Genomic DNA, 13,480 nt, shown 5'->3' on the forward strand with positions numbered 1-13,480 from the left:
CGCTGAGTATTTTAGCGACAACTAAATTTCATCTTTTGTTCTTTCGGTAGTTTACTCGCGACGACTTCAATTTTTCACTTCAATTTTTCGTATACCGTTTAATTTGCTTTTGTCGCACTGTATTTTCTCGGCCGCTGCCTTTGGTTGCGCGTTCCGTATAATAAACAGGGGAAATGATCGTTTTTAGAATTATCTGTATTTATTAAGTTTATTTTGTAATAATATAATAAATAACTTAAAAATAAATAAAGTTGGTCATCAAATGCGTGCGGCCGTATATTAGTTTTTAGTTTTGTCCACTTTAATTTTTTTTTAAAGTTTACCTGGTTTCTTTATCAGGACTTGGTTTTTGTTGCCTTTGTGAATCCATATCTCTTTATAATATATTCGTAACTTTTATTATATCTTAGTAACATTATCCCGTTTACTTTTGCCATGGGAAGAATGAGATGTAAACGCTACTTTAGAAGTCGAGCCATCGATTGGAAGACGTTAATGTCCGTATGAGGAGAACGGTCGACCATTGCAGAAGTTGATAAGACTTGAACAATTATATGGGAGTCACCTAAATATACATACCGGCAGATCATGAAGCGCATCATATTCTTTTGTATTGAGGATTGCCAAAAATAAGTTCGAGTATAGCCTATTATTAGTAAGTTTCAATCCCAATATGTATTACTCTTGTTGTAAGTCATATATTTAGGACAACTAGATTTCACCTTGTTACAAGAAAAACAAAGATATATCTGTTATTAAGAAAATAACTAGATTGTTAATCACCAGATGTACTACATCTGTTGTGATTAAAAAAAAAACAAATAGGTCGTAGTCACCATCTATTAATCTATTATCAACTTGTTATTTTTCTCTCTTTTAGAAAGATTCCATTACTTAAATGGTTGGTTGATGTGAAAATTAGTGATCGTGAGATAAGTAGCTTTCTTTGAAAGTTTGAACATTAGATTTTTTTTAAAGATAAAAGTAGGTTTGATGCAAAAATTCTATTTATTTTGGTTAGTGGGGGTACTTATTCTAACTTATTTATTCGATATTCTCATTTTTAATCAAATTCATTCAATATCTCTATGTTCTTGATTCTCGAGCTCGTTCTTTGTTTTGTTTGTTTGTTTTTTACCTTTGGACATATGATGATTTATTCAGATCTGATCAAAGCCCCCTTAAGCTATATGGATTAATAGATGTATGCGAAAGACCTTCATATTTCATATCAGAACGTAACACCATGCAAAAGTTTCAACCCAACATGCAAAAGTATCAATTTCTTTTCTCCATGAAAAAGCTTCAATCCAACATGGTATGTTGATTTTATATAACTTTGTCTTTATTTTATTTTATCGGCTATCTAACTCATGATTAGGGGTGACCACTTCGAATATCCGGATTTTTGGAAGTATTGGTGATCAGATCTGATTCGTTCCAATACTCAATTAACCGATCTGATTCGATCAATCAAATATCCGGAAACTTTTGGATTTGTAACCGGATATCTGATTTGATCCGTACAAAAAATGAAAAACTATATTAAAAAATAATATTTTATTATAAAATAAAAATATTAGTTTTTAAAATTCTAAACTAACACAATAAATTTAATAAATAAAAATATTGTAAAATTTATATAAAATATAATATTTATTTAAGTTATATATATGATTTTTTTAAATATATGTATATGTGTATATTACGAAGATCATATACCCGCTCCTAAATATATTAGTATTTGTGATTTATTTTGTTTTTACTGATATTGCATATTAGTATTTGTTTACTTCGATAAGTTATAAATAATGAATCGAATAAAAAAATAAGGATATTTTACTCATCCCTACTCATGATCGCTGCTATATCGGCTTGCCTTTCTCGTTGTTGGTTTTACATAGCTTTCCTTATATATATGATACCTATTACCTTTGTTTATGTTGTTTATGTCAGCGTGGCTCACATAATTTGTTAATATTGTCCAAACGTAGTTGAAATTAGAGTATTTTACTACTTAGCACCGTTCGGTTCTTATTTTCAAAACGGTTATCTAACGAGTTAACGCTAACAAACAAAGAAAAAAAAAACAATCAAACACTTAACTATCAGTTAAGTCGAATTATAAGGCTTGTGGACTTATCCCTCACGGGGTATTTCCGTGTTAGCTTCACTGTTACCACTTGTATGTCATTCTCCTGCTATCTGGCTTGAAATTCCAGATTCTAATAAATAACAAATCGAACAATATCCTAATAAACATTACAGCACACGTTACCATTATCTGGTGTTTTATAATATTTATACAGACCCATAAACGGCCATAAATTAAATTAGCATAACCCAGTTATCGTTTTCTTACTACTATATATTATGAAAGTCCAATCAATAATATAATCCATCATCTTTTAATATACTGTATATGTGATTGCACAAGAAATAGTCTGTTGATTTGGATCTCAAGCAACGCAAATATGAATACGGACAAATGCATAGCCCATATATAAAATATGTGGTATGTTATTATCAAGACATAAAATGGGGCATGTTTCAGCACTCAACTTCCATCACTTGTTAAAACATTAAAATCCGTTTTATTAAATACATTTTGCGTCAATAAGAGATAAGGTTAAATACTTTTTGAAATTAAGCGCTATTGTTATACTTGAAATTCAGATATATACACACACATCTACTCTTGTAAATTTATTTTATATTACCTATCTCAACTTCTGCAGGAGATGTTGGAGATACATTATAAATAGAATTGTGAAAATAGTGTATATATATAAGAATATGAATACTCAAACATACCTTTGAAATGTTTTAACATTATTTTTTCATCTTTGTTAAACAATATACTACAATAAATTTTAGACACCACGATTCTGATGTTGATTTAAAAAAAAAATATGAAATATCGTTTATTGATAATTGTCTAATAAATACGTATACAGTAACGTTAGTGTTATACATATATAAACAATGCATTATGTTATAATTAACATTGTTGAGTATATATTGGCTTAATTAATCATTAAAACATCATAAAATTGTAAAACGTCAAATTAGATATTTCAGTTAATCTTAGTTGTACAAGTACCATCTAAGATTTTTTTTTAAAGCTTTAAAATCAGTCTCGCAACAACAAATTAATCGTCATTGTTTTATTAAATTCTTTGGTTTTGACATTAGTTAGCTTTTTAAATCTGTTTTTAAATAATAAACACATCAACAGATTCGTTGATATAATGATATACTGAAATTTTATCACCTTTTATATCATCTTTGACTTGAATACTCAATTGTAGAAAATGTTGTGTCACTTTAAATAAATAACTATTTCGTATATGAGAAGATAAATTTATAGTATATATTTGGGCGTGGAAATTGGAAAATGAAAATGTCTCTTCGTGCTCTTGGAAAGAGAGAGCGCCCCCAATAATATAGGCTACTAGATTCCAAAGATTGTCTTTTGTCAGTTTGTGTTTTAATCTTGTTACCTAATATTAGAAGCTTTACATAAGCAAAATAACTTAGGCTAATTTCAGAAGAAAGACAAATTAATTGAGGACTGTCTATTTGCGTACACATATATACATCAAATATAAGTAACTATTTCAAAATGTGATATTTATTTAAGTCCAAATACTATGTGTTTTATTTTTAGCAAGTTTGTGACTTCTTGTGTAGATAAGTTGAGACAGAAGTATCTAATAACATCTCCAATGGTTGATTTTATTTGTACCTTTAAAAGTTTATTTTCTTCAAAATGAAGAAAAAAAATGAAGAAACATTTACTCCAATGATTTGATTCATTTTCTCTTTAAAAAATGAATATTTCAATTCTATTATATCTTCAATTTATCATTAATTATTAATAACATTTTCCACTTTTCATAATTACTAGTGTTACTCGATTATCTTGTTTTAACAATAATTCATCACAACTTCTATTTAATATAAATTAAAATATTCATATTATAAGACTATGTCATATATAACATAAATAAAAAATCAAAGAACATCATATTTTACGAAGAATCATATATATATATATATATATGTGTGTATATATATCTATCTATATATATAAAAAAATGTTTGCCTCCCTCCTGTTGCGCCAACTCAGCATCCAGGTCACAAAGTCGAATCTCCAGGAGCCAACACGTGTCTCATCCCTTCAAACTCTGCGTTTCATTAATGGGAAGATCAAATTGATGCGAGCATATTTTAGTTACTTGGGCTGCAACTTACATGATCTAAGCCCACCATCTTTTATCTTAATTTTCTAAACCGTGATAAAACATGTCTAGGATGCGGCTGTTCTTGAACTCTGCAATGGAGCTCCAGTTAGGTTACAGAGGACGACTATTCCGGGCAATCTCCGTTGTAAGCTGTTGTTGTGTCCAACTGACTGGATTTCTTCCCTCCTGCAATGCAATTAAAATCAGAAACTTTACGTAATCCAACCGGATTCAATCAATATCATTAAAGTTCTTCTCAACTTCATCTTCCCCACTCTTTCTACAATTTCTCATTCAATGTTCTCATCTTGCTTCAAGTCGGTGAATTTACATATATAAATAAGTGAGCCTTAATTCAGTAAACCTCACCATTTCATCTCCCCCTCACCATTTCATCTCCCCCCCCTCACAATCATATTAACTCTAAAAACTTTCCACAGAACAATGGCAAAAAAGCTCTCGCATATGAGAGGCAGCCCAAGACTTCCCAGAGAAAGACAATCGCTCCAAACCCCCGTCCTCATCATGCTCGAAAAGCTCTGCACTCCTCTCTCCGCCGCCGTCTCCGCCGCCGTCTCTGAAGAAATCACCCTCACTACTCCTCAGCACCACCACCAAGCTCCCTCCGATCAAAACGAAGCCGTGAAAAACATAGTTGGCATTCCCGATGAAGCGAAATTGGAGGAAGATGAAAGTACCAAAACAAAAAAAAAGGAGAGGAAGATAATAACAATGGCGGCGTTGATTTTTATAGAAGAAAAAGCTTTAAAAAATTAGGTTTGTAGGCACACGTACATATGTCACATGGTTAAAGAGAATACTTTGGTTCACAAGTTAATTACTAATTGGTTAAGAAAACCAGTTCGCTACAGTTTTTAAAAAAAAACAGAGAATGCTTTGTTAACAAAACCAACCGGTTAAGCAAACCGGGTTAAGTAAAACTTTATGTTATAAATAAAAAAATCAAAAAATTAATGCCTCAACATTCTAAATATATATATATAGAATGAAATGATTTATATATATAGACAATTTTATTATTTATTTTATATTTTATATTTAAATATACTTATTAAATATCTCGAATGAATATAATTTTAATTATTTTTAATATATATAGGCAATTGTATTATTTATTTATATTTTAAATTTAAATTCAATGTACTTATTCAATTTTCAAATGAATGTAATTTTTAATTAATTAAAACATTGTTTTCATCAAAATCCTGGGATAATAAAATTTAATACAGTTCTATTTCGTATATTTTTAAATACGCATTTAATTTTTAAATAAATATAAATGCAGTAAAAACATTTTCATCATTATGTATTGTTTTAACTATTTTATAAATATTTATATATATATATATATATATATATTTCTAATAAATAAAAAAATTATTTGACAATAAAATAAAATCAAGTTACTCAATACATAATTAAATTATTGTACAAATTATTTTTAATAAATTAGTTAGGGAAAATTATTTCAAAAATTCTAATTAATTATTTTGATATTGTGGTTAAATTCATTTTCATATATAATAATACATATAAGATTCTAACAAACATGTGTATATATATATATAAATAATAATGACAGTTTCAGATTATCTATTTTAAAATATTTGTAGTTATAATGAATAAGTTATTTCTTTTATATCATGTAAAGATTTAATTTTAGGAAAAATTGTATAATAAAAAGAAAAAACAATTTATTTCATGATATATATATATATATGAGACAGAATTGACGTTATTTTACTTATTATTTATAACAACACTAATGACAAAAAAAAATACCACTGAATTTAATCCATCGCAGTGTTTTCTTTAAAACATTACTTATTTTTATTAAATAAAAATTAAGAAAAACTAAATAATTATAATTTAAAATATTATAATAAATCGACATCATAAATTTCTAAAATGAATATTAAAATAAATAGTTAAAATAATTATGAAAAAATTATTAAAATAAATGCCACTTTTAGTTAAAATAAATTAAACTTTACTTCTAATTAAGATACTTCAAATAAGTTTATAGGTGTTCAGTCTGCAGCTAATATTTTTAAATGCAAATGGAAGTTGAGTGGAGTACTGAATATACATGCCAACACACTTAAGATCCCAAATTAGAGCAACCCACAATTAACCAACAAATTATGAATCACTAATTTTTAAAAAAAAAAATTCTTACAAACTCTAATATTAGTTGAGACCATAAACGTCAAAATAAATCGCTCTTGCAAAACGAACATAAAATACACACATGAAAATATACAATTATATAATTAAAAAAATCACATGTAAATCAAATCCCGCGCGTAGCGCGGACCGACCCTAGTATATATATATATAGAAGTGATTAACAAAAGTATTTTAAGGCAAAAGGTAAGTAAGTTTATTTATTTTAATTTTCTTTAATTGAGCTACTTCTTTAGAAATGAATAAATCCATGCATGTCGATATATACATCTAATTAGATGAAAATAATAATTGAATCTTTGAAATTAATTGGGCGATTGTAATGTATATAAAAATTATTTTTACAAACAAAAAATAAGAATAGGTAAAATGAAGTGCCAATTTATAATTTAGAAGTTCATCTTAAAAAAAAAAGATGTCAAGTATATCTTCAAATTTGAACAAACACTTTCATTTTTTCATTTTGAAGCAAGAAAAAAAAAATCATTGGAGCAGAACTTTCTTTAAAATGAAACACTATTGAATGCAGATATTGTAACCAATTTACTTTTGGTAATATAATTTACAGTTATAAAAAAAGGAACAAAACCAAATGCTAAAATGACTCTAGTTAGTAAGAGTTTTTTAGTTTTGTTATGTCAGTATAGTTTGATTTGTTCAGGGATTTTACGTAAACAGCTTAGGTTCGGGTTTTTTTCTTCTGTTAAGTATGGAAATTTTCATTAACAAGTAATGAACTAAGAGAACCACAAAAAATGGTAAAAAAGACTCTCCTAGAACGATAAAAGCTTTGATCGCATTCTGAGAACAATAAAACTATAGGTTCGGTTTTGCTTTTGTTATTTTTCATAATACGTAAAAATAACAAAAACATTATTAGATAAACTCCACTAAAAGCAAGGTTGAAGTTCCCTAGATGAACAACAAGAAGAGAAAAGGATGTTGTTACTTCTCTCCATGGGACTGATTGATACAGATTCATCGTCTTCAACCTCAAGCATCATCGCAAGGCTCAAGTGTAATTCTGCCCTTGTATTCGGGTAAACCTCGTCATCGAAGCAATCTCCGTTTTCTTCTTCGTTAATCCGTTTGGACCATTTCTCGACGTCGTCTACACCTCTTAGTAGCCTCAGTATCTGACAAAACATTAAAGATTAGTTCCTGATGATATTAACGAACTTAGTTTTCTTGCAAAGGAAACAAAATTTTACTTGTTTAATACTGGGACGATGTGTGGCTGATCTTGTGAGACAATTTGTAGCAGCAAGAACCATTCTCTGAAACTCAGTTTCGTCATATGTCTCTATTATTTCTGGATCCAACAGCTCATTTTCATTTCCAGTCTCAATCAACGGCTTTGCCTGCGTTACAAGAGTTAATATTTTTAGGGTTTTATGTAGTTTTTGCTTGCGATTCAAGTTGAAGAGAAAACATACCCACATGGCCAAGCTCTCTTCTCCTTTTGGATTCTCAAGCGAAATGGGATCTCTTCCTGATATAAGTTCAAGAAGAACCACTCCAAAGGCGTAAACGTCGACTTTGTCACTGACTTTTCCGTACATGAAATACTCTGGCGCAAGGTATCCAAACGTGCCAACCACGTCACCTTGTATCGAATATCTATAAGATGTCGTAGGTTCCCACATCGACAGTCCAAAGTCTGACAGCTATTTTCAAAATCATAAGCAACAACACAGCGTTGGTGTCTTGTGAAAGAAGCTTTCATTACCTGAGGTTGGAGCCCATCTGAGAGAAGAACATTTGAAGTCTTGACATCTCTGTGAATCACTGGCTTAGAACATTGGTTATGAATATAATCTAACGCTTCCGCTAAGCCGATTGCTATATTGAACCTCTCCTCCCATGATAATACATGCTTTTCCTTTTGTTTACCTTCATAATCATTCATCATACTATATTTATATACTAATTTGAGAGGGACATTATCTATATGAAGTTGAGAGCATTGTGTTACCGTGAAGAGTTTCCTCTAAACTTCCTTTGGATGAAAGGTTGTAAACAGAGATTAGATCATTGTCTTGGACGCAAACACCAAGTAACTGTGAGATGTTTTGGTGACTCAAAGAAGAGATTATGTCGATCTCATGAACAAAATTTGTTATAGCTTCTTTAGATGATGATTTCAAGATTTTCACTGCAATGCTTTTTCCATCTTTGAGAACACCTCTGTACACTTCACTGCACCCTCCTTTACCAATAAGATTTTCTTCCATATAAAATCAGAGATTAGTCCAAAACTCAAAGAAGGAGAAAAAAATAAAATAAAAGACAAAGTACCTTGAGAGAAATCTGATGTTGCTGTCTTAAGAACATTGTAGCTAAACCATTTGTTGTCGTCTTTCAATATGTCCTTAAGTTGTTTCTTTACAAAGCTTGTCTCGGAGTTTAGATTCTGCTGATGATGTGGAAACCGGTCAGGTAAGCTCATGACCCAGTTGACCACTGAGACATTCCGTGTGTGGCAACGGTGAACTTGTGCTATTTTGAGAAAAGGCCAACCTGGTTTCTCGTCTAATAATATGTCTATGGATGGAAGTGAAACCGATCTTCTTGAACTCTTTCTCTTTTCTTCACTTATCTTCAAGACTTCTTCGTTGTTAGCCCTTGTTTCATTATACATGTATTCACTATCAGAACGTTTAGAACTTGACCTTAAATCTACTTTATGCGCTGAAGTATTAACCAAAGCCATTGCTCTTACAGATCGTCGTTAGTGATGGCCATGGAGGCAGTTTTTTTCACGCAGAATTTTACAATCGATGTGCAACCAATCCTGAAACTTGAATCCCCGTTTAGGTTACATCAAAACTGGAAGAAAATAAATAAATAAAAAAGAGTAAAAAATGAAGTTCTTTTCAAGAAAGTTCTCACCTTAGTCTTCTTGAAATCTTGATTCCAAACTACAGCAACCTTGTGAACTGAACTGAACTTCCTTTTACAACATAAGATCTTCTGAATCTTTCAAACAAAATGTCCTCTGGCAATTTATCTTGGAGACATATACGAGCTTATCAAAAGAGATGGATTTGAAAAGATAAAGTTGAGCAGAACGAGACAAGATAGTGTTACCAAAACTCTTCCTTTTTCTTCTTGCATTTTAAATTAAGAAAGCCATTTGCAAAAAAAAAAACTCTTTGCATGTATTATTAAATTTGGTCTTTTAGTAATAAAAATCGAAATCTGCCGCCATGTACCGTCAGCATTTTGAATATACGACTAATATAACATTGACCTATATTTAAAAAAAAAAAATCTTACACATTTAAGGACTTGAATTTTCTCAGACGTAATTGTTGATCATCATCTTCTATACCATACTTATGGTTATTTCATAAAAGAGATGATAGAGTTTATCACGGTATATAAATCGATCGAATTACGAAAGTGTCGGTGAGAGCTGAGATTTTTTGGAAAGAGGAGTGAGAAGAACAGAAGACAGTGACTAGTCTTGTGTTTTTACTGACTTTATGTTCTTTTTCTTAACTGATTGATATTCATTTTCGTAAGAAGAACAAAAAAAAAGAGAAGTTAGTTAAAGGAACCGGCAAAATTCGCGGGAAACCCTCGATATCCGGTCACTAAAAGGGGGGCTTGTGAGTGTGTGACCACCGGCTACTGAGGGTAAAGCGTAACGAACACGCCTCGACTCAAGCCTTGAAGGCTGCCCTACTACGTACGGCAATGCCTCGATAATTAAATTAACAAAGTCCGTGTACACTACGTTGTTCTTTTCATCTTCATATATTTTAAAATCTTTCAATTTTTGCGGAAATATGTGAAGAATTGATAAATCTCACATACTATATTTTATTAAGGTAAACAAGTAGGAGAAGTAAAATGCTAGTAATATAACATAACGTAATGCATGAGAGATGATATAGAAGAGTTGGCACATATGGGAAGCTTTATAAATTATATGACGTTTAGTTGATTATTATAGTAAATTCATTTTTTCTGGACTTATTACATATGCTAAGTATTGTTAATTCGGTAATCTAACTGGATTGTTCGAAGGGCCAAGGAGAACGAACAAAAATTATAAGACAATTAGCTCAATAATATCAAATGCAAATATTATTTTAATAAATTGAAAATAGCCGAATTAAAAAAAAGACTAGTGCAAAGATCATCACATTGTATATTTACTAAAAAACAAAATTCGATTTTAGTGCTTAGCGAAGAAAACATGTCAAAGGAAAGTTGGTACGTAGGCTGTAGGGGAGTATATTATATAGTCTCTAGTACTGTGATTGAAATGCTTTTTAGGTGAATATTAGTTCACTAAACATAACAACTATTTGAATTAATCTTTTGTTTTTGAAATACTATAGTGCGGTGGGGATCGAATAATATATACGTGGGTCTGAATCGAGAGGCAGGTAAGGTAAAGAAAGAGATTGATCAACAAACGAGATTCGTTTGGTAATGATGATAAGCCCAAAGGTTATGACCACAAATTAATTCAATACTCCATCTCCAATGTGAATACTTCTTCGATTCCATAATCAAAATAATAAAAATTTGATGAAAAACAAAAAACTATTATTTTTACAAGTCATATTAATACAGTAATATTTCTATAATTTTCACACCTTTATATATACATTACATTCCATATTTCAATTTTCAAAATGAATGGGTGCATCATCATGCATGTAATGGTCAAGTTATTGCTTCTTTTCTTCATTTTCTAACTGATTAGACTAATCGCAATAATATACTTGTTCATAACTGATTATGTGGCTGAAATCACATAAAACGTTATTGGAGATTAATCTCTAAACAAGTCGTGAGAGTCTAGGAAGCAAAGAAATAAAAGGATCCATGGTATATTTACAGATCAAAATGAAAACAAGAATACAAATACTTGGTTACTACTTCAGATTTTTTTTAAAGACTACAAACAACAGATCCTTCTTTTCTTGAAGGAAACAAACAGGTGGAGCTACTTCAATCCTCATGTTGATTCCTTCTCTCTCTCTCTCTCTATTGAATCACAATATAGAACAACCTTTCTGAGACTTCCTCTTCTTCCTCTTCTTGTTTTTGGGTGGCTGGAGAACTACCTTGATAGCCGCATCAAACACCGCTTTTACATTCTGTTGGAGAAGATCAGATATTGTTATCAGTGGCTTCATACATGTAAAGTAAAGACTAGATTAAAGACATTTACCTGTTGTGTTTTTGCACTGCATTCGATATAAGCAGGAGCCCCAATCAGCTTCTTCAGTTCTTCACCCTATTTTGATAACCACCAGTTAGATGAAACAGAGATGATCAACATGAGAAGAGAGTGAGAGTAAAGGTACCTGAGCAGTAGAGATAGGAACAGCACCAGGGTGCTCAACAAAGAATTGCTTGTCATCTCGAAGATCTAAAAAGAGAATAATTAGTCATCAATTTATCAGAAACAAGTCCCTCCAAGAACAGAGATTTATCATAAGAACCAACCAAGCTTGGTTCCAACGAGGATGATGGGAACACCAGGTGCATAATGTCTCAGTTCAGGCACCCACTGAGAAAAACAAAAAAAAAACAAGAAACCAAAATCAGAATCAGAATCACTGGATTAGAGAAGTTGCAGGGGGAGAACAAACCTTTTTAGAAACATTTTCATAGCTAGCTTTGCTGACGAGAGAGAAGGCAAGTAAGAAGACATCTGCGCCGCGATAGCTCAATGGTCTTAGTCTATTGTAGTCCTCTTGTCCTGTTTCATCGAGTCCAAAACACACACACAAATGACTCACTCTCTCTGCAGAGAAAGAATTAATGAAAATCAAAAGGTGGCTTTACCTGCAGTATCCCACAATCCCAAGTTGATAGTGTTCCCATCCACAATCACATTGGCGCTGAAATTATCGAACACAGTTGGCACATAGTCCTGTCACACCAAAAAATCAACTCACATTATCCATACAATGTCCTAACAGAGAGTTACTTAATACTGCTTTCTATCATCATAATAGTACACATGAGCACCTGAGACTGTGCTAAGGGTCCTCAGAACTAACACTCTTACCAAATTACTCAAAAAGAACAAACCTTTGAGTAACTTTCATTGAAAATCTCAAGAATGTATATACATAGAGAGAGTATCAGACCATAAAAACCAAACTCTGCCAGATTCAAATCCTATAAAGATCACTAAAGTACAATCACTGAGCTAAAGGTCCTCTGAACTAACACACTCACACCAGATTACTCAAAAAGAACAAACCTTTGAGTAACTATCATAGCAAATCTCAAGAAAAAAAAACAGATCACAAAGATCAAACTACTGTCCTGCACATTCGGACCCTTTAAGCTCAAATCTAGAAGAAGGAACAGAGAAAAGGAGAAGACTTTAAGGAAGCTAACCGTGGGGAAAGTGTTGCTAGTGTAGGAGATGAGCAGACAAGTCTTTCCGACAGCGCCGTCGCCGACGGTGACACACTTGATAAACCTCGAAGCACTCATCTCTCTCTCTCAAACTTCAAAACCTAAACTTTTCAAGATTTGGGGATTTTTGGTAATAGAGAAGAGAGAGAGAGAGAGTGAGGTTCTTTAAGAGGTACAAGACAAAAGAAGTAGCTGCTCCAAAGTCTTCAGCTCAAAGTCTCTTCCTTTTTCTTTTTCTTCTTCTTACAAAAAAAAATAATTTAATTTAATTTAATTGCTCAGCTGGTGCGTTCCCCAAAAGAATACCCTACACGAATTTATGGGATGGAAATAAAATAATTTATTTGTACTTTTTTATTACTTATTTTCCCTCTAAAAACTAAGCAGCCTACATAATTTGTTTGTACTTTTTTATTACTTATTTTCCCTCTAAAATAATTTATTTGTACTATATAAGTTCAGAAACTATACATTTGTGAAAACGTATTATCTAGTATGATTATAGTGTTATTCCTTGTGTTTGACAATGTGTATAATGCAACTTCGATGAACATACAATCTACGATTTTTTTAACCATCACAGTAAGAAACATTATGAAGCTAGCAGTAAAACATGTTAAAGATAG

General features: G+C 31.2%; 2 protein-coding genes across 10 annotated transcripts; both read right to left on the reverse strand.

The window, feature by feature from the left end:
• Window positions 1-7,209: 7,209 nt before the first annotated feature.
• LOC106375278 (protein kinase STUNTED-like) lies at window positions 7,210-9,813 on the reverse strand. 9 transcript variants are annotated; one of them, XM_048778915.1, is made up of 9 exons: window positions 9,735-9,813; window positions 9,348-9,465; window positions 9,178-9,249; window positions 8,754-9,103; window positions 8,431-8,682; window positions 8,185-8,348; window positions 7,892-8,122; window positions 7,667-7,816; window positions 7,210-7,591 (listed from the first exon to the last, which is right to left on the reverse strand). In XM_048778915.1, exons 3-9 carry the CDS (start codon window positions 9,198-9,200, stop codon window positions 7,346-7,348), a joined length of 1,416 nt encoding a protein of 471 aa, XP_048634872.1. In that variant the 5' UTR covers window positions 9,201-9,249; window positions 9,348-9,465; window positions 9,735-9,813; the 3' UTR covers window positions 7,210-7,345. The 9 variants fall into 9 exon arrangements, 8 of the variants coding, with proteins under 8 accessions (XP_048634872.1, XP_048634866.1, XP_048634877.1 ...); XM_048778909.1 differs by having other exon boundaries at window positions 9,178-9,255; XM_048778920.1 differs by having other exon boundaries at window positions 8,754-9,079; window positions 9,735-9,811.
• A 1,367-nt stretch (window positions 9,814-11,180) lies between these two features.
• Window positions 11,181-13,084, reverse strand: LOC106434708 (rac-like GTP-binding protein ARAC3). Its single transcript, XM_013875564.3, has 7 exons — window positions 12,834-13,084; window positions 12,270-12,357; window positions 12,074-12,183; window positions 11,928-11,991; window positions 11,786-11,850; window positions 11,650-11,715; window positions 11,181-11,575 (listed from the first exon to the last, which is right to left on the reverse strand). The coding sequence occupies exons 1-7, from the start codon at window positions 12,930-12,932 to the stop codon at window positions 11,471-11,473; spliced, it is 597 nt and encodes a 198-aa protein (XP_013731018.1). The 5' UTR covers window positions 12,933-13,084; the 3' UTR covers window positions 11,181-11,470.
• Between the last annotated feature and the right edge of the window lie 396 nt (window positions 13,085-13,480).

This window comes from Brassica napus, chromosome A1 (assembly GCF_020379485.1).
Source record: "Brassica napus cultivar Da-Ae chromosome A1, Da-Ae, whole genome shotgun sequence".
Taxonomy (NCBI): Eukaryota; Viridiplantae; Streptophyta; class Magnoliopsida; order Brassicales; family Brassicaceae; genus Brassica; species Brassica napus.